This window comes from Phaseolus vulgaris, chromosome 11 (assembly GCF_051622355.1).
Source record: "Phaseolus vulgaris cultivar YP4 chromosome 11, ASM5162235v1, whole genome shotgun sequence".
NCBI lineage: Eukaryota > Viridiplantae > Streptophyta > Magnoliopsida > Fabales > Fabaceae > Phaseolus > Phaseolus vulgaris.
The window spans coordinates 29,224,031-29,243,768 of record NC_143508.1 but is presented as its reverse complement, the minus strand read 5'-3'; the positions used below and the strand labels follow the sequence as shown (position 1 = coordinate 29,243,768).

The following is a 19,738-nucleotide window of genomic DNA, read 5'->3' as shown; positions in this document are numbered from 1 at the left end:
TGTTGGCAAAGAGTGATTCTTTGTTAGTCACAAGTCAGGTCACGGGGGAATACCAAGCTAAGGATCCTCAAATGACTGCATACCTAGAGTACGTCCAAGTTATGAAGGAAACGTTTGAGGTGTTCGAGTTAGTCCGCGTACCCAGAGAACAAAATGCCCGAGCAAACTTGCTTGCAAAGCTCGCCAGTTCAGTCAAGGGGGGCAGGCAGAGAACAGTGATTCAGGAGACCCTGAAGACACCTCGGACTACCGCAGACAACTTGGCAGAAGTCCAACATATTAGCACATTGCAAGGGGTGAGGAGGAGTCATCGGTTGTTAACACATGAGACAATCAAAACACCCAAAATAAGTTAACAGTTAAGACATGAGATATGTGGGAAGCCTAGATCACGAAGGATCCATGCACGTAGTGTGTATACCACATGCAGGCGCGGCACGAGAGAATATTCCTGGGAGGCGCTAAAGCCCATTAGGGTTAAGGTTTCCAGGCAAAGTTGCATGCATGGCACGTGAATGCTTAGGGCACCCACAAAGCAGATGGCGCTAGAGATTAGGTGCACTAGTTGGTACCCAAGCGACCACTCTGTTATTCGTTGCATTCCAGTTAAGGGAAGTTCTATGTGCCAGATATGCTAAGATTATGTAAATAGCGGCACAGGGACATTCTCCAAGGAACCCTAGACAAGGGTAACAACACAAAGGTAAACCCTAGTTTCAACCTATATAAAAGGTGCCAAGAACCCTAGCAAGGTACAGAGTTTTTGAGACTGAAACTACTTTATACACTTGGTGTTTCTTTGCCCTTATCTGACTTGAGCGTCGGAGTGCAAACGATCGTCAACGCGCCCCTTTGTCTTTGTAGGTGAGAGATTTCTTGATAACGAAACACCATTCTCAAGCGGAGATAAAAGGGCCAAAGGCTGTCGTTAGAATCAATCGGCGGAGCGAGTTAACCGGCAAGAACAAAATTGTGTATGGTAGGTCTCATGAATTTTTTTTGTAACACAAGTAAATTCTTTCTATTATCATTATGTAGTATTACTGTGAGACAAGTTAATGAAGGTAGTCTGATAAGTGTAATAGATCTATGACATTGTAATGTTAATGTCAATGACTTTATGATAAGAGAGGTAGTCAACTGGTAGAGAGTTTGATGTGAATCTAATAGAAGTTTAATGAATAAAATAATTTTAATATATAATTTTCATAATAGATTAATATATATAATTGAATATCAATTTTTACATGAAAAATCTTAAATATTATCATTTATACTTTTTAAAGTGTTGTTATTAACAAAAATTTATGTATAAATATATAGAATAAATTCATTTCTAGAGTATTAACATGGAAGTTTTAAATGTTAATTGAAAAAATAAAGTTTATATGACCTTTTCATTAATTTTTGTAAAACTCAATTTAGGTATAATATTTTTACCAGGTTATTTAGATAGTTTCTAACTTATATTATTTAAGAAGCTTGTTTAACATGATTAGAACCTGTTTGCAAATCAATTTTTATTTGAAGTAGCTTTTTAAAATATTAACTTCTAATTTTTTTATATTTATTCTGTTATTAGTTTTTAAATATTTATTAAATCTTCCGGGTTTTTTTCAACTAGAGCGAGTTATTATTTATTTAACTTAAACCCCTCCATTTATATGTACTTATTTTGAATTTATTATAATATTTAATTTATTACTCCAATACACTAATTGATATAGTATTTTTAATATTATTTTTAAAATTTTGATTAAAAATATGTTATTAAATTGTATAAGATTAATATTATAATATAAAATAAAAGGAGTAATTGAAACTAAAAAAGTTGCAATTTAAATAATTCATCTACTAATAAAAATTTAAAGATTTAAAATATATATTTTTAAAAACCAAAACTATAAAAACGTAAAATTTATAAGCTAATTACTTTCAGGTTTCAATTTCTAACTAGTTTTTGTGAAACATCACTACTAATAAAAACTAATTTTAGAGACAAAATAATAAATAGTTGCTATAGTTAATAAATTAGGAGACTAGAGACTTAAAAAAAATTAGTTTTTAAATTAGTTTCTATTATTCTTAAATAGTTTCTAAATTGGTATCTAATTAGCTATGAAGATTTTTCTACCAAATTTATAATCTAAATAATTGGAAGTTAGAATCTAAATTACATGATATGTATTATATATGTACTATATATGAATGATGAAAATTGTAAGAAATTTATGTTATAGATCTGGGATGATGTATGAGTTTTGTTTGATGGTACAATTAGTATAAAAAACCTATGTTTAACAAAGATCCTCTAGCTTCACATGATGATCTAAGTCATATAGACTAAGATATAAGGTGGTGAGAAGTTGAGATGGATATATATGGTGTTCATACTTAATGAGTCTTCTGGCGATAAATTTATGTTCAGTGAGATTAAAATGAAATTCAATTATTGTGATTGAAAATTGATCAATGTGTGGTCTATATAAATGATAAAATTGATATTGAAATTTTATATGACAACATTTAAAAAACAAATTATAAACAATATTGGTTCTTTTTGCATGAATTATTTTATAGTATAAACTATATTAGTCAAGTCATTTTATACTCTTAAGTAAAAAGTTACCTTATCAATTATAAATCTTTTTGACCTAATAACAAATTATCCAATAATTGGTATCATGAAGTTTGACCGATATATTTTACATAGAAAGTAAAAATAATCATATAAAATTTTATCAACAATATTGGAACATCGTACAAAAATAATAAATTAAATTTGCAGATAAAAAATGTTGGATCTAACAAGTATAGAATAACTCCGAAAGTTAAAAGTTATCTTTAGTAAATGGTCTATCATTTTTTTCCTCTATTTTTAACAATAACAACAACAATGGCAATCAAAGACAAAATTCAACATTATGTTTGAACAAACATCATAATAAATTAACGGATGTTTTTTTAGTATGAATACAAATTTGATTTGTTTAATAAAAGAAATTAAAATTTTACGGTGAATTATAATTCTTAAGTAATGTAATTTCATTGTTAATTTATTATTAGATAAAATAAGAGTATATGTAATATTATATATATATATAAAGAGACTAAAATAATTTATTGGTATATAAAGTAATTTTTATTATCTATAAACTACTCTCTAAATTGATAGCTAGCGATTAATTTAAATCCTAAACTTTGTAGTTAAAACATTGATAATTAATTATATATCAATTTATAAATTTCATGTTGATTCAAAGATTATTAATGTGTAGCTTTTAAATATTCATTGAAAAAAAAAATTTACATGACTTTTATTAATTTTTAATTTTGTAAAATTCAGTGTATATGTTAAAGATTCAATATCTTTTTAAGATATCGTCATTAATGAAGAGTTACGCGTCATTATATAAAATAAGTTTATATATGAACTATTAATGTATGATATTTAATTATTAATTAGAAAATAAAAATTAACAGGACTTTCATTATTTTGTAAAATTCAATATATCCTTTAAAAGCTAATTATTACTGTACAAAGAAAATTTTCATTTTAATATTTATAAATAGGAAATAGATATAATATATCTATGTAAGGTTTTTTTACATATGAAATTTTGGATTAGTCTTTAATTTTGTATTTTTTCTTTTTTAATAATATTTTTTTTATATGATGATAGATGATTGTGGTTGCTTGAGGTGTCGATTTAGCTGAGATGTCAAGTTGCATAGTTATACCTAACATGAAAGTTTTTTATAAAAAAGAAAGTATTATAAATGTTTCTATTATGAGTTTTGTGTATATCAAGTGAAAAATAGGAATATAAATTATCAATTTAATGTTACCCTAACAATATTTGTAAGTTTTATTTATTTTTAATTAGTTGGTTGTAGAAAAATAGTGAAGAGAGAAATGTTTTACAAGCATGTCTTTAACACTACCAATAACACTTATTACTAATATTATAAGTAACACTTATTATACTAATTTTTAATATTATAGATTCTCAAAGTTTCAAATTTTTAAATAAAAAAGAAAACAATAGTACAATGAAATGGAGATTAATGAGAGTTATAATTAAAAAAATCATAGAATAAAAACATGTCTTATGATGTTTATCTTTTTTTTTTTATAAAAAGTTTTCATGTTAAGCATCTATGCAACTTCACATTTAAGTTAGACTGACACCTCAATTACTATGCTTATTTTTATAAGTGTTATAATTTGTTTATCTTTTCACTATATTGTTATTATATTATATTTTATTAATATATTATGCTTAATATTATTATACGGGAATGATTGGTAAGTTTATAATTTATTATATATTTATTTTCAAAAAAGAACATTATATAGGTATTTTTATGTTCAGTATTAAAATTGAGATTATGAAGGAGATGATCCTCCCTTGATATTGAATTCATATAGAAAAAAATATTATGTGTTAAGGGTGTGATTGGATTAAAGAGAGAATTTGTGGGAATTTGTGGGAATTCAAAAATATTATGAGGATGTGAGATATGTTAGAGTGAATCAGATAATTTGTGGGGATTTGAGGGAGTGAATTTATGAGGATGTGAGAGAGAAGTAAGAAATGTTTGGATTGAGATATGTTAGAGTGAATCTATGAGGAAAGTTTATTGAAGTTTTTGAGTAATGTGATGTTTGTGAGGGAATTTTGAATATTTTAAAGGTGTAAAATATTACTTTATAAATTTACCCTTACCTATTAAAAATATTAATAATCAAATGAGTTTCTTTTTGTTTAAAAATAAATAACTTTCACATGTTCATAAATTTAAAAATTATAATTAAAAATAAATAAATATGTATTAAATGCAAATAGGTATAATTTAAAAATTATAATTAAAAGAAATATCTATTCAACAAATTAAATAAAAACAAGACTTCATGTAATTTCTTAAAATATTAAAATGTATTATAAAATTAAAAAATAAATCATTAAATCATTAAATAAATTATTTTTTTAACATTAAAAACCCTGTAATAATGAAAAATCAAATATAGTACAAGAAAAAGTATAACTTAATTAACAATAAAAAAAAATCATAAAACATTATAATTAAATAAATTATAACTCAAACATAATAATTATACACAGAAATATATTAATATAAACACAACAACAAATTAAATAAAAACAAAAATTTAAAATAATTTTTTAAAATATTAAACATATATTATAAAATTAAAAAATAAATCACATTTTATATAAATAAAAAATAATATTTTTTAATATTAGAAAACCTTATCGTAATGAAAAAAAATACTATAACAGGATTATAAATGAATTTGAATTCAGAGATAATATATTCTGACGTGACTTTTCCTCTACAACTTTTCATTTTTTATTGAAAATAATATTTACTGTTCACTGATATTTGAAATGAATCTAATAGAAGTTTAATGAATAAAATAATTTTAATATATAATTTTTATAATAGATTAATATATATATATATATATATATTTGAATATCAATTTTTATATATATGAAAAACTTAAATATTATCATTTATATTTTTAGAGTGTTGTTATTAACAAAGATTCATGTATAAATATATAGAATAAGTTCATTTCTAGAGTATTAACGTGGAAGTTTTAAAGTTTAATTGAAAAATTAAAGTTTACATAACTTTTTCATTAATTTTTGTAAAACTAAATTTAGATATAATATTTTTACCAGGTTATTTAGTTTCTAACTTATATTATTTAAGAAGCTTGCTTAACTTGATTAGAACCAGTTTGCAAATCAATTTTTATTTGAAGTAGATATTTAAAATATTAACTTCTAATTTTTTATATTTATTCTATTATTAATTTTTAAATATTTATTAAATCTTCCGTTTTTTTTTCAACTAGAGCGAGTTATTATTTATTTAACTTATTCCCCTCCATTTATACGTACTTATTTTGACTTTATAGTAATATTTAATTTATTACTCCAATACACTAATTGATGTAGTATTATTAATATTATTTTTAAAATTTTGATTAAAAATATGTTATGAAATAGTATAAGATTAATAATATAATATAAAATAAAAGCAGTAATTGAAACTAAAAAAATTGCAATTAAAATAAACCATCTACTAATAAAAATTTAAAGATTTAAAATATATATTTTTAAAAACCAAAACTATAAACATCTGAAAACGTAAAATTTATAAGTTAATTACTTTCAGGTTTCAATTTCTAACTAGTTTTTGTGAAACATCACTACTAATACAAACTAATTTTAGATACCAAAAAGAATTAGTTGTTATAGTTAATAAATTAGAGACGAGAGATTTAAAAAACTTAGTTTATATTATTGTTAAATAGTTTATAAATTGGTATCTAATTAGCTATGAATGTTTGTTCACTGGACTCACTATTGGATTCTTTGGGAGACGACTTGTGATAATCTGACCACTGTTATACTATTATCTTTCTAGCATTGGACAAGTCTACGCTTGATTCATATTAATTTGATAGCAAAACGACTGAAACAACAAATATCAAGAAACCAAGATTTGCAAGAATTATGAAACATGCCAGTCATTAGACGATCCTAAAAATCTAATTTATTTTATTTAACCAGAAAATTAAACTCAAACAAAGCAAACAAAAGCAAGAGACAAAAATAAATCCTAAACTATAATTCTCCTCTCCCACACTTAAATCAAACATTGTCCTCAATGTAAACACAGTTAATAAATGTGTACGATAAAAGTAAGAGAAGGAATACTCCCTCTTCAAGCTTGAAGGTAATTGGGGGCTTGCAAGGTAATCTCTTCCACCGTCTCTTCTTGAGGAATCTCTTGAAAGAGCTTTAGACGATGTCCATTCACCTTAAATGTCTTTGTAGACGTTAGACTCTGCAATTCTACGGCACCATGAGGATGGACATGGGTGATAAAAAATGGACGAGTCCATCTTGAGCGCAACTTTCCAGGCAAAAGCTTTAATCTAGAGTTGAACATTAACACACGTTGGCCTGCAACAAACTCCTTGCCAGTGATGAAGTGGTCATGGAGACGCTTGGTCCTCTCCTTGTAAAATTTTGAGTTCTCATATGCCTCCAAACGGATCTCATCCAGCTATTGCAGCTGGTTTCGCTGCTCTCCTACCTTGTCATAATTCATGTTGCATACCTTTATTGCCTAATAAGCTTTGTGCTCGATCTCCACAGGTAGATGACAAGCTTTTCCAAAGACGACCCTAAAGGGAGACATCCCAATAGGTGCTTTATAGGCTGTACAATGGGCCCAAATGGCATCGTCAAGACGTTTACTCCTATCCTTCCTTGTTGGGTTAACCATCTTCTCTATAATGCGCTTTATTTCTCTGTTGGAGACCTCAGTTTGGCCATTTGTTTATGGATGATATGGTGTGGATACTCTATGGATCACCCCATATTTCCTAAATAGAACATCTAATAATCTGTTACAAAAATGTGTGCCTTGGTCGTTGATGATAGCTTTAGGAATCCCAAATTTGCAAAAGAGGTTAGAGCGAATAAAAGCTGCATCAACATGAGAATCATTAGTTCTTGTGGCTATTGCCTCCACCCATTTGGAGACATAGTCCACAACAAGTAAGATATAAGTGAATCCAAAAGAGACAGGAAAGGGGCCCATAAAATCAATACCCCACACATCAAAGACTTCACAAAAGAGCATGGGTTGTTGGGGCATCTGTTGTCTTTTGGAGATAGCAGCGCTTGCTCTTTGACATCTGTCACACGTGGATGAGATGATCCATGCATCTCTAAAAATTGTTGGCCAAAAGAAACCACAGTCCAATACTTTTCTTGCAGTTCATTGTGCAGCTAAGTGTCCTCCAAAGGGTGAGGCATGACAAAATTTCAGCACAGATGGGATCTCATGGTCAGGAATACATCTACGTATGATTTGATCACTACAAAAACGCCATAAGTAAGGATCATCCCAAACATAGTACTTGGACTCACTCTTGAGTTTGTCTCAATGTGCCTTGGTTGCCAATGGTGGAAAAATTGAAGTAGCAAGGTAGTTCACTATGTCAACATACCAAGGTATGAGTTCAGATGTGCTAGATAGTCCAAGAAAAGATCTAACCTCTCTAACAGAAGAGGGGTAAGGTAACTGTAAAATAACATTCAATCTAGCACTGGAATAACTTTTTAAGAAATTATATGGCCTAGGACTATGCCTTGTGACACCTTAAAATGACATTTTTCATAGCTTAAAATAAGATTATTTTCAATGCACCTATCAAGTACCTTACTAAGGTTAGTCAAACAGTCCTTAAAAGAAGAACCATAAATGCTGAAATCATCCATAAAAACTTCAATGAAATGTTCAATCAAGTCAGAAAATATGCTCATAATACAACGTTGGAAGGTTCCAAGGGCATTGCACAAACCGAAGGGCATCCTTCTATAAGCAAAGGTTCCAAAGGGGCAGGTAAAGGTACTTTTGTGTTGATCTTCTGGTGAAATCCAAATATGGAAATAGCCAGAAAAATCATCCAAGAAACAATAGTGTGTCTTAGCAGCTAAGCGCTCAAGCATTTGATCAATGAAAGGAAGGGGAAAGCGGTCCTTCCTTGTGGCTTGATTAAAGCATCTATAATCAATAGAGACTCTCCAGTTGTTCTGCACTCTAGTGGGAATAAGTTCATTACGCTCATTCTTTATCACTGTTATCCCAGATTTCTTGGGAACAACTTGAATTGGACTCACCCAAGTTCTATCAGAGATAGGGTATATGATACCAGCTTGTAGCAGCTTGTTGATCTCTTTCTTCACCATATCAAGAATCTGGGCGGTTGATCTCGTTTTTTTTTTCAAATAGGCATACTTAAGATGATTTGGAAGTGGCTTCAATTCAAGTGAGGGCGGTTGGATGATGGACGGTGATGGTCTATTACTGAGAGAAACTTCAGCAACCTGCAATTTATCGGGGTTAGAATCGTCTAATGTTGTCAAGTGTGTATCAACAACATTTTCTTTAGTTGCAAAACCTACATCACAAAGGTTAGAACAAATTAGACCATCAGATGATATAAACTCATCAATCTCATAAAGATCAATCCAATCAATTAAATAAGAAAGATCACAATCCTCTAAAAAATCCAACACATTATCATCCAAAATGTCAAGATGATACATAAAGTGATCTTCAACTGGGTGTTTCATAGCGTCTAGGATATTCAATTAGACTAGATTGTCTCCAAATTCCATAGTTAGTGTGCCTGCATGAACATCAATCTTGGTGCGGGCTATCTTCAAGAAAGGTCTGCCCAAGATGATGGTTGTTGCACCAAAATGTGAATCCTCTCCACCCATGTCCAAAATGTAGAAATCTGCAGGAAAAACAAGTTTATATATTTAAATAAGGACATCTTCAATAAGTCTTGTAGGTTGAACTGTGCTCCTATTAGCGAGTTGAATGACTATGCCTGTGGGTTTAAGAGGACCAAGAGACAAAGAAGTAAACACAGATAAAGGCATAACATTTATAGATGCTCCCAAGTCAAGCATCGCGTTTTCAAATCGGTTACTGCTTATTATGCAAGGAATGGTGAAAGTGCATGGGTCTTTGCATTTTTCAGGTATTGCTGCCACTGACTTTTCAATGAGAGCAGAAACATTCCTTCCCATGTTTACCTTTTCGTTCCCTTTAAGACGCCTTTTATGTGTACACAGATCCTTCAAAAATTTGGCATATCTAGGAATCTGTTTAATAGCGTCTAACAAAGGAATGTTCACCTCGACCTTTCTGAATGTCTCGAGAATCTCCTTGTCAGCCTCGTCCATTTTTATGCTTGTCTGGATAACTCTTTTTGGAAAAGGAAGAGGAATAGATGGTTTGTCAAGACTAACAGTTTCTCATTGTACATCATCTTCACGAGACACTGATGGAAGAGGGCCAAGCTCATAAGCCATTTTTGGAAAACTCTTTGGGGCAAACTTGGCACAAGACTACAATTTTCAACTTCTTGTCATCCTCAAACGGATGGCCAAACCGAAGTAGTCAATAGATCTCTTGGTACTATGCTTAGGGCTATCATGAAGGGAAACCAAAAATCTTGGGATGAGTACCTTCCCCACATTGAATTTGCTTATAATAGAGTAGTTCACAAAACTACTAATGCTTCTCCTTTTGAAGTTGTCTATGGATTTAACCCTCTTACACTCTTGGATTTGATACCTCTTCCTAATCCACAAGAATTTGTGCATAAGGAAGTAGTTATCAAAGCCGACTTTGTTAAGAAACTCCATGAGAAGGTTAAACTCCAAATACAACAACAAAATGAAAAGTAAGCAAAATACAACAATAAAGGGAAGAGATAAATACTTTTTGAGGAAGGAGACTTAGTTTGGCTTCACCTTCGAAAAGATAGATTTCCCACTCAAAGAAAGTCCAAACTAAGTCCCCGAGGTGATGGACCCTTTCAAGTCCTCAAGAAAGTCAACAAAAATGCTTACAAGTTGGATTTACCTATTGAATATGGAGTGCATGATACTTTTAATGTAATTGACTTAACTCCATTTGTAGGTACCAATGAAGACGATTTGGATTTGAGGACAAGTCCTTTCCAAGGGGGAGGGGATGATGGAAGAGGGTCAAGCTCAACCTCCCATGAAAGACAAGAGCCAAGACAAGAGTGTCTAGAGACAAGCCAAGAGCGTCTAGGACCAAGGCAAGAGCGTCTAGGACAAGGGCAAGAGCACATAGGACCAATTACTAGGTCCATGGCCAAGAGACTAAATGAAGACTTGGACCAAGCTACGGATGGAAGAGAGACCTATTTGTATATATTCCATGAAGGTCCATCAAGTGTAGCTTAGTCTTAATTGTGGTGTAAATAGCATAGCCTTGTGAACCTTTGTTTAATTTCTGCAAATTAGGATTAAGAAGGAGATAACCTAGATTAGCTACGGTTTCTAGAACCTCCCCACTATTCTAGGACCGGCCATGTGTAGGTTAGGAGGCCATGTGCTCCCATGTGCCATGTGCTCCATGTGCCTCCATGTGCTACTCATTTACATATCATTTGGCTTGCATTTGCTCATCATTTAGGTCATCATTTACGGTCCTCCTTAGCCTAAAAAAGGAGGAGCCAACCTCATGTATTTGAAAGATTAAATTGAGTATTGTTATGCTGCCAAACTTGAGCCATACCTTACTCCTTGCCTAGAATCTAGGTTTTAGTCTTCAATCCTTACACCTTCAAAGGGGCTGGCCGAAAATCCCTAATCTCACGCTTTTCATGCACCTTCAAGTCACCCACAGTTCCTAGGAAGGCCTATTTCCATCAACAACCATAAGCTTCCACAAATTCACCCCAATTTCCACCAAGAAGAAGACCTCAATGCCATCATTTGGTATCATGAGCTATGGTCTTCAAGAGATAAGTATCTCTTCTCATTTTTGTGCTTGAGTTCTTCTTATTTCCAAGTTATTCATCTTGTGTTCATCTTGTCTTGCTGTTTTTATGATTTTAATATGATTTGAATGCTTTTCTATTCAATTCAATCGGTAGTTTTTGTTCAAATTGTGCTTGAACATCTTATTTAAATTTTTTGTAGGATTCTTGATACTTTGTGTTGCTGTTTTTTTAATTTTTTAGGTTGCTTGAGTCTTGATTGCAATTTCATTCGGTTCATATTAATGTGTTTGAGTCATTTTATTTTATGAATCTATAAGTTTTGTCTAAGTCATGTGTTTCCAAATTTGTCAACAAATCATAGTAGTACTCTTCTTGATTTAATTGTTTCTTGTTTTTGGTTTGAGTGCTTGATCTGAAATCTATATTGTTTTGATCCTTTGGTGCATTTTTCTTTTTAGTTTGAGTTCATATTTGTGTGTTAGATCCACACAAATTTCATCACATTAATTCCATTGTGTTTTTGAAGTATATCTTTCTGTTTTGATTTTAGATTTCAGAATCCTCTGTTTTTTCTGTTTTGGCTGTTTTGTTTTATGAAAATTAAATACATCATAAGAAAATTATGAGCCTATGGATTTCACTAGTTTGAGGTGTTATAAAAAAAAACAAAAAAAAAAGAATCAGTTGAAAAAAAGAAATAGAGAAAAAAAAATCACACAAGAAAAGTGTGTATTCTGGCGCTGGAACTGATGATTTTGGACACTGTTTTTGGAAAAATTATCATAAATAATTGGCGCATGTGATTAAAGTGAAACCAAAGCAAAAAGTTTGTTCAGAAACTGAATTGATTGTTTTTAAATTTTCAGAAACAAATATAAAATAGCCAGCTCAATATAAATCTTTTAAGTCACGCTTTCTGGAGCACAACATTTTCAGTGGTGCTGTTTTTGGTTTTTTTAAATCAAACTAGTGCTATTCCTTAGGTTCCTTTTGTGTGCCATCCATTATTTGAGTGCCTATTTTTTATTTGCTTGTACAATTCATTCTGAATTACTTCTAGTTGTGTCACAATATTAATTCCAATTGTAGTGGTGCTGTTTTCAAATATTATTTGTTTCTTGCTTTTTTTTCTTGACCTCTAAGCTTTGTTGGTGGATTAATATCAATTGGTGCTTGTTGAGAGGGATTTGACTTGAGGAGAGTCTAGATTTACTTAATAGGTACTGTATTGAAGAATTTAATTACTTAAATCAAAGAGGATCAAGGCAAAGGGGCAGCAACAAACACAATACCAAAATACATCATACACCTTGAAGGGCACAACCGAGAAGATCAACAACAAGTCAAGGGAGTGCACTTTAATTTGTGCAACTTAATTTTCTTTGCAAATTCTCTTGTTAATTAGTAGCTTAATCACGCAATTAGACAGTGAGTGTGTCTTCAAAGGCTCAAAGTGTCTAAGAAGCCTCACCTAGGATCGACTAGTTTAAATTTTCTAGCTTAGCATTTGTTAATTGCTTTAATTACGCCAATTGCTTTTGTTTAGTTTCGCTTAATTGCTTTTGTTTAGCCTTGTTTAAAGCTTTGATAATTTGCTTTAGTTCCTAGATAGCTTGCATTGTTTTTGTTGCATAAAATTTGATTTCTACATCCTCATTGTGTTTTAAGTGATTTACCTAAAGAAAGATTTGTGTGAAGATCTTGAGGGATAGTTTTTGGCTAAGGCAAAGACTTGGTATTTAAGTAGTCCATTGTGACTCACCTCTCTTACCTGGAAAACTACCTTCATTAGCTTTCCTCATCTTTCTTAAAGTAAAACATTTCTATACACAAAGCTTTAGTCATGTCTTCTCACTCCTCTAAATCTATTGAAAGTGACGTGAAGTCCTTAAAATCTCTTTTAAAACAACTTGCAAAGGATGTTCAATTAATTTCATATAGACAATTGGAGAATGAATTTAAAATCAATGAATTGACTAGAGCAAAGGAAAAGGAGTCTCAAACTTCAAAAAAATCACACACTCATGCATCTCACTCCAAAGATAATGAGTCTCTAGGGGAGGAAAGCCTTAGAGTCAATGATTACTACCAACCACCCCCTAGAAGAAATAGGCAAAGGGAGCAAGAGAGCCCAAGGGAGGTTAGGGTAGACCTACCTCATTTCAATGGTAAAGAAAACGTAGAGGTATATCTAGATTGGGAAATGAAAGTAGAGCAACTCTTTGCTTGCCATAGGGTGAGTGAAGAAAGAAAGGTACCCTTAGCCACCCTTAGCTTCCAAGGAAATGCCATGTGTTGGTGGACCTCTCTAGAGAGAGAAAGACGTCTTCATAGGGAACCTCCCGTTGAATATTGGAATGACCTTAGGGGAGCCCTAAGACGTCGACACATACCCTCCTACTACCATAGAGAGTTAATGGACAAGCTCCAAAGACTTCAACAAAAGAATATGAGTGTAGAGGAGTATAGGCAGAAAATGGAGCTCTACATGATGAGAGCATCTATTAGAGAAGAAGAGGACACCACCATAGCAAGATTCCTAAGTGGCCTCTCTCTTGAGATAAAAGATAGGGTAGAACTCCTTCCCTATCAAGATTTGAATGATTTGGTTCAACTTTGCATTAAAGTTGAACAACAAAATTTGCGCAAAACTTCAAGTCAAAGGGTGGGTTCATACTCCAACTTTTATCCCAAGAAAGACTTTAAGAAGGAAGGTAGCACATCTAGAAAAAAACCAAAGGAAACTACCAAGCCTTTGGCCAAGGAAACCTCCACCCCACCCATCTGAGCTAGGGACACCAAGTGCTTTAAGTGCTTTGGAAGAGGGCATGTGCAAGCACAATGCCCAAACCAAAGGTCTTTATTCTTAAAGGGTGTAGATGAGTACACTAGTGGTGAGGATGAGCCAAGTGAGAGAGAAGAGGAAGGGGGAGAGGATGAGAGGGTAAATCCATTAGAGGGAGAATTGTTAATGATTAGGAGAACCCTCAACAATCAACCTAGCACATCCATAGAAACACAAAGGGAGAACATCTTTCATACAAGATGTAATGTTTTAGAAAATATATGTTCCCTCATTGTGGATAGTGGATCTAGTTGCAATTGTTGTAGTGCTAGGATGGTTGATAAGCTCAATCTACAAGTAGTTCCTCATCCCAAACCTTACAAACTACAATGGATCAATGAGAATGGGGAACTAAGTGTAGATAAGCAAGTGGAAATCAAGTTCTCTATAGGTAACTACAAAGATAAGGTTTTATGTGATGTAGTACCTATGGAAGCTTGCCATATCTTATTAGGTAGACCATGGCAATTTGATAAGAAAACCTTGCATGATGGTCTAACTAACGAGATTTCCTTCACCCATAAGCATAAGAAGTTTGTACTTAGTCCTTTACCACATTCTCAAGTGGTAAAAGACCAAATACAAATGAAACATAACAGGGACGAGGAAACAAAAAAAAAAGAGTGCTAGTGTTCCTGCCGGTTGACTGAAAGGATCTTCGTGCGCTGCTTTGACTCACGAATAACGACTCTTTCGTCTTCAACTTGGTCTTCTCCCTACTCCGCCGTGAGTACCTGAAAAAGAGTGAACAAAGGGCGCCCTCGCGGCCGTTTGCACTCCGACGATCAAGTCAGCAAGTAGAAAACACCAAACACCTCCGTATCGGAGCACCGTAACTGAATGCTCTGAAGGTGTGTAACTGAATCGTAACTAACTTTCTCCCTCTCTCCAACCACTCGTGCGTACAATGAGTAAGCGAGCAAATGATTAAAGTGTGTGTAGACTATGTGAAAACGTACCTTACTAAGCTTCAGATAAGCTTATATACCTTGGGTTTTAGTGCTTACTGCCATGTGGCCTTTCTGACTTAACCGTAACTCCACGTGGAAGGCCTTACGACACTGTAACCCAACTTAGGGAAATCCCAGCGTGTAAGTCTCCCTTCCTCGAAGTGCATATGGCGCAAGGGGTGACTACCTGGATGCCAACTCATGCGTCCCAGCCTCTAGTCACTCGCCCTGGGAGTGTATCAGCCTTCCTCTCGTACCATGCACATGGATTACCCCTGGGCGTGGCCCTCTCCCGGGTTGTATCTATCCCAGGGATTCTCCAGAGGTGGCGTGGGTACTTCACGAGTCAGGTTACTCCCTACTGGTACTGGGGATATGGCCTTGAAGCCACCTTTCTCTTTCCCTTATTACTATTTTGAGGTACCGGGGCCCGGGGCCTCCTTGTCCGTACCGTGGCCTCTTATTGTGCCATCCCCTCCACGATCTTCCCTACCCATGGGTATCGGGAGATGGCAGCATCGATGCCTGAATCCGGCGACGCCCACTCATGGCGACGCCCACACCTGGCAACGCCCACTTATGGCGACGCCCACACCTGGCGACGCCCAAAGCGGTTAATTCTGACTTTCCTCTTTGCAACCCCCCTTGGGGGGTCCCGCCATACGTTTGACTTTGACTTTGGTCAACGCCCGGGAACGGGTCGGTACAGCTAGAAAAAGAGAAAATCCGTAGGGATAGAAAGGCGTGGGAGATGAGTGTTCCTTCCCACAAGGTTGTTCAACAAGAAAAACCTTTTGAAAATGCCTTGGAAAATTTGCTTCTTGTTGAAAAACCTAGCCTAATCTTTTGTAAAGGAACACTTACATGCACTGCCACAAATCATGAACCCATGAGTCTACCTCCTCAAATTAAAAATCTTTTGAGTGAATTTGAAGATATATTCTCTAATGAGGGACCTCAAGGACTCCCATTAGAGGTATAGAACATCAAATTGACTTAATTCTGGGGGCAAGCCTACCAAATAGGCCCGCATATAGAACTAACCCCGAGGAAACAAAGGAGATAGAGTCACAAGTTCAAGACTTGTTGGAGAAGGGTTGGGTTCAAAAGAGCCTAAGCCCTTGTGTTGTACCTGTCTTGTTGGTACCAAAAAAAGAAGGAAAATGGAGAATGTGTTGTGATTGTAGAGCAATCAACAACATCACCATCAAGTATAAGCATCCAATCCCAAGGCTTGATGACATGCTTGATGAGTTACATGGGTCAATTATATTCTCTAAAATTGATCTTAAAAGTGGGTATCACCAAATTCGAATCAAAGAGGGTGATGAATGGAAAACCGCTTTTAAGACCAAGTTTGGATTATATGAATGGTTGGTGATGCCTTTTGGTCTCACTAATGCACCTAGCACATTCATGAGGCTCATGAATCATGCCTTGCGAGATTGTATAGGTAAATATGCAGTAGTTTACTTTGATGATATCTTAGTGTATAGCAAGAGCCTAGAAGACCATCTAAGTCACCTTAGGGAAGTTCTTCTAGTACTTAGGAAAAATAGTTTATTTACCAATAGTGATAAATGTACCTTTTGTGTAGATAACATAGTTTTCCTAGGTTTCATAGTTAACAAAAGGAGGGTGCATGTTGACCCCGAGAAAATCAAAGCCATCCAAGAGTGGCTAACTCCGCAAAATGTAAGTGATGTAAGAAGTTTTCATGGGCTAGCTAGCTTTTATAGACGTTTTGTACCTAATTTTTCAAGCTTAGCTTCCCCTCTCAATGAACTTGTCAAAAAAGATGTTGCATTTTGTTGGAGTGAAAAGCATGAGCAAGCCTTTCAAAGGCTAAAAGCTCAACTCACCAATGCACAAATTCTAGCTCTCCCAAATTTTTCTAAAACTTTTGAGATAGAATGTGATGCATCGGGAGTGGGCATATGTGCGGTTTTGTTACAAGGTGGACACCCCATTGCATATTTTAGCGAAAAACTTCATGGTGCCACCCTTAACTATCCCACCTATGACAAAGAGCTCTATGCACTTGTGAGGGCCTTAAAGACTTGGGAACATTATCTTGTGTCCAAAGAATTTGTTATCCATAGTGATCACGAGTCTTTAAAATATTTGAAAGGCCAACACAAGCTCAATAAGGGACATGCAAAATGGATGGAATTTCTTGAACAATTTTCTTATGTGATCAAATACAAGAAAGGAAGCACAAACATAGTGGCGGGTGCTCTCTCAAGGAGACATGTGCTCTTTTCCAAACTTGGTGCCCAAATTCTTGGATTTGACCACATAAAAGAACTTTATCAAGAAGATCAAGACTTTACATCTATCTATGCTAAGTGTGAACATAGGGCACAAGAAGGTTACTATGTGATTGAGGGATATCTCTTTAAAGAAGGAAAACTTTGTATTCCCCAAGGTACACATAGAAAGCTTCTTGTAAAGGAATCACATGAGGGGGATCTCATGGGCCATTTTGGAGTTGATAAAACTCTTGATCTTTTGAAAGGAAAATTTTATTGGCCACACATGAGAAAAGATGTTCAAAGACATTGTTCTAGATGCATTTCATCTTTAAAGGCCAAATCTAGAACAATGCCACATGGACTATATACCCCTTTACCAATTGGAAATGCTCCTTGGGAAGACATTAGCATGGATTTCATTTTAGGACTTCCTAGGACTACAAGAGGTCATGACTCTATTTTTGTGGTAGTGGATCGATTTAGCAAAATGTCCCATTTTATTCCTTGCCACAAAGTAGATGATGCTCAAAATATTTCTCGACTCTTCTTTAGAGAAGTGGTGCGACTCCATGGTTTGCCTAGAAGTATAATATCCGATAGAGATCCCAAGTTCATAAGCCATTTTTGGAAAACTCTTTGGGGCAAACTTGGCACAAGACTACAATTTTCAACTTCTTGTCATCCTCAAACGGATGGCCAAACCGAAGTAGTCAATAGATCTCTTGGTACTATGCTTAGGTCTATCATGAAGGGAAACCAAAAATCTTGGGATGAATACCTTCCCCACATTGAATTTGCTTATAATAGAGTAGTTCACAAAACTACTAATGCTTCTCCTTTTGAAGTTGTCTATGGATCTAACCCTCTTACACCCTTGGATTTTATACCTCTTCCTAATCCACAAGAATTTGTGCATAAGGAAGGACTTATCAAAGCCGACTTTGTTAAGAAACTCCATGAGAAGGTTAAACTCCAAATACAACAACAAAATGAAAAGTATGCAAAATACAACAATAAAGGGAAGAGAGAAATACTTTTTGAGGAAGGAGACTTAGTTTGGCTTCACCTTCGAAAAGATAGATTTCCCACTCAAAGAAAGTCCAAACTAAGTCCCCGAGGTGATGGACCCTTTCAAGTCCTCAAGAAAGTCAACAACAATGCTTACAAGTTGGATTTACCTATTGAATATGGAGTGCATGATACTTTTAATGTAATTGACTTAACTTCATTTGTAGGTACCAATGAAGACGATTTGGATTTGAGGACAAATTCTTTCCAAGGGGGAGGGGATGATAGAAGAGGGCCAAGCTCAACCTCCCATGAAAGACAAGAGCCAAGACAAGAGCGTCTAGAGACAAGCCAAGAGCGTCTAGAACCAAGGCAAGAGCGTCTAGGACAAGGGCAAGAGCACATAGGACCAATTACTAGGTCCATGGCCAAGAGACTAAACGAAGACTTGGACCAAGCTACAGATGGAAGAGAGACCTATTTGTATATATTCCAAGAAGGCCCATCAAGTGTAGCTTAGTCTTAATTGTGGTGTAAATAGCATAGCCTTGTGAACCTAGATTAGCTACGGTTTCTAGAACCTCCCCACTAATCTAGGACCGACCATGTGTAGGTTAGGAGGCCATGTGCTCCCATGTGCCATGTGCTCCACGTGCCTCCATGTGCTACTCATTTACATATCATTTGGCTTGCATTTGCTCATCATTTAGGTCATCATTTACGGTCCTCCTTAGCCTATAAAAGGAGGAGCCAACCTCATGTATTTGAAAGATTAAATTGAGTATTGTTATGCTGCCAAACTTGAGCCATACCTTACTCCTTGTCTAGAATTTAGGTTTTAGTCTTCAATCCTTACACCTTAAAAGGGGCTGGTCGAACCTCCCTAATCTCACACTCTCCATGCACCTTCAAGGCACCCACACTTCCTAGGAAGGCCTTGTTCCATCAACAACCATAAGCTTCCGCAAATTCACCCCAATTTCCACCAAGAAGAAGACCTCAACGTCATCAGACAGTCTAGGAGGAGCATCCATGTCATTATTCCTTGTGTTGACCCTTCTTTGATCATCATTCACTAGAGGAGTAGGAATGTTAGAGGTGTTAGACGATTTCAGCTAATTGTCTACTTTGGTGGATTTTCGCACAGGTGCTTGCAACTGAGTACCACTTCTTAGAGTGATGGCACTAACATTATGTGGATTGATGGTCGTTTGGGAGGGAAGCTTATCAGACCCTTTGGAATTCATCTCATTCATACGAGTGGCTAACTGACCAAACTGATTTTCCAAGTTAT

At 34.3% G+C, this 19,738-nt stretch overlaps 1 protein-coding gene and 2 pseudogenes across 1 annotated transcript; 1 reads left to right on the top strand and 2 right to left on the bottom strand.

Annotated features, from left to right (window-relative positions):
• Window positions 1-6,762: 6,762 nt before the first annotated feature.
• Window positions 6,763-9,188, bottom strand: LOC150023159 (uncharacterized; annotated as a pseudogene).
• A 192-nt stretch (window positions 9,189-9,380) lies between these two features.
• Window positions 9,381-9,809, bottom strand: LOC137838607 (uncharacterized). Its single transcript, XM_068647851.2, has one exon. The coding sequence runs from the start codon at window positions 9,807-9,809 to the stop codon at window positions 9,381-9,383; it is 429 nt and encodes a 142-aa protein (XP_068503952.2).
• Window positions 9,810-13,589: 3,780 nt separating this feature from the next.
• On the top strand, window positions 13,590-19,286 carry LOC150023158 (uncharacterized; annotated as a pseudogene).
• The last annotated feature ends 452 nt before the right edge of the window (window positions 19,287-19,738 follow it).

Excerpts from the sequence above, each read along its gene's own strand:
- LOC137838607 (XM_068647851.2), bottom strand. The coding sequence starts at position 9,809 with ATGGACGAGGCTGACAAGGAGATTCTCGAGACATTCAGAAAGGTCGAG.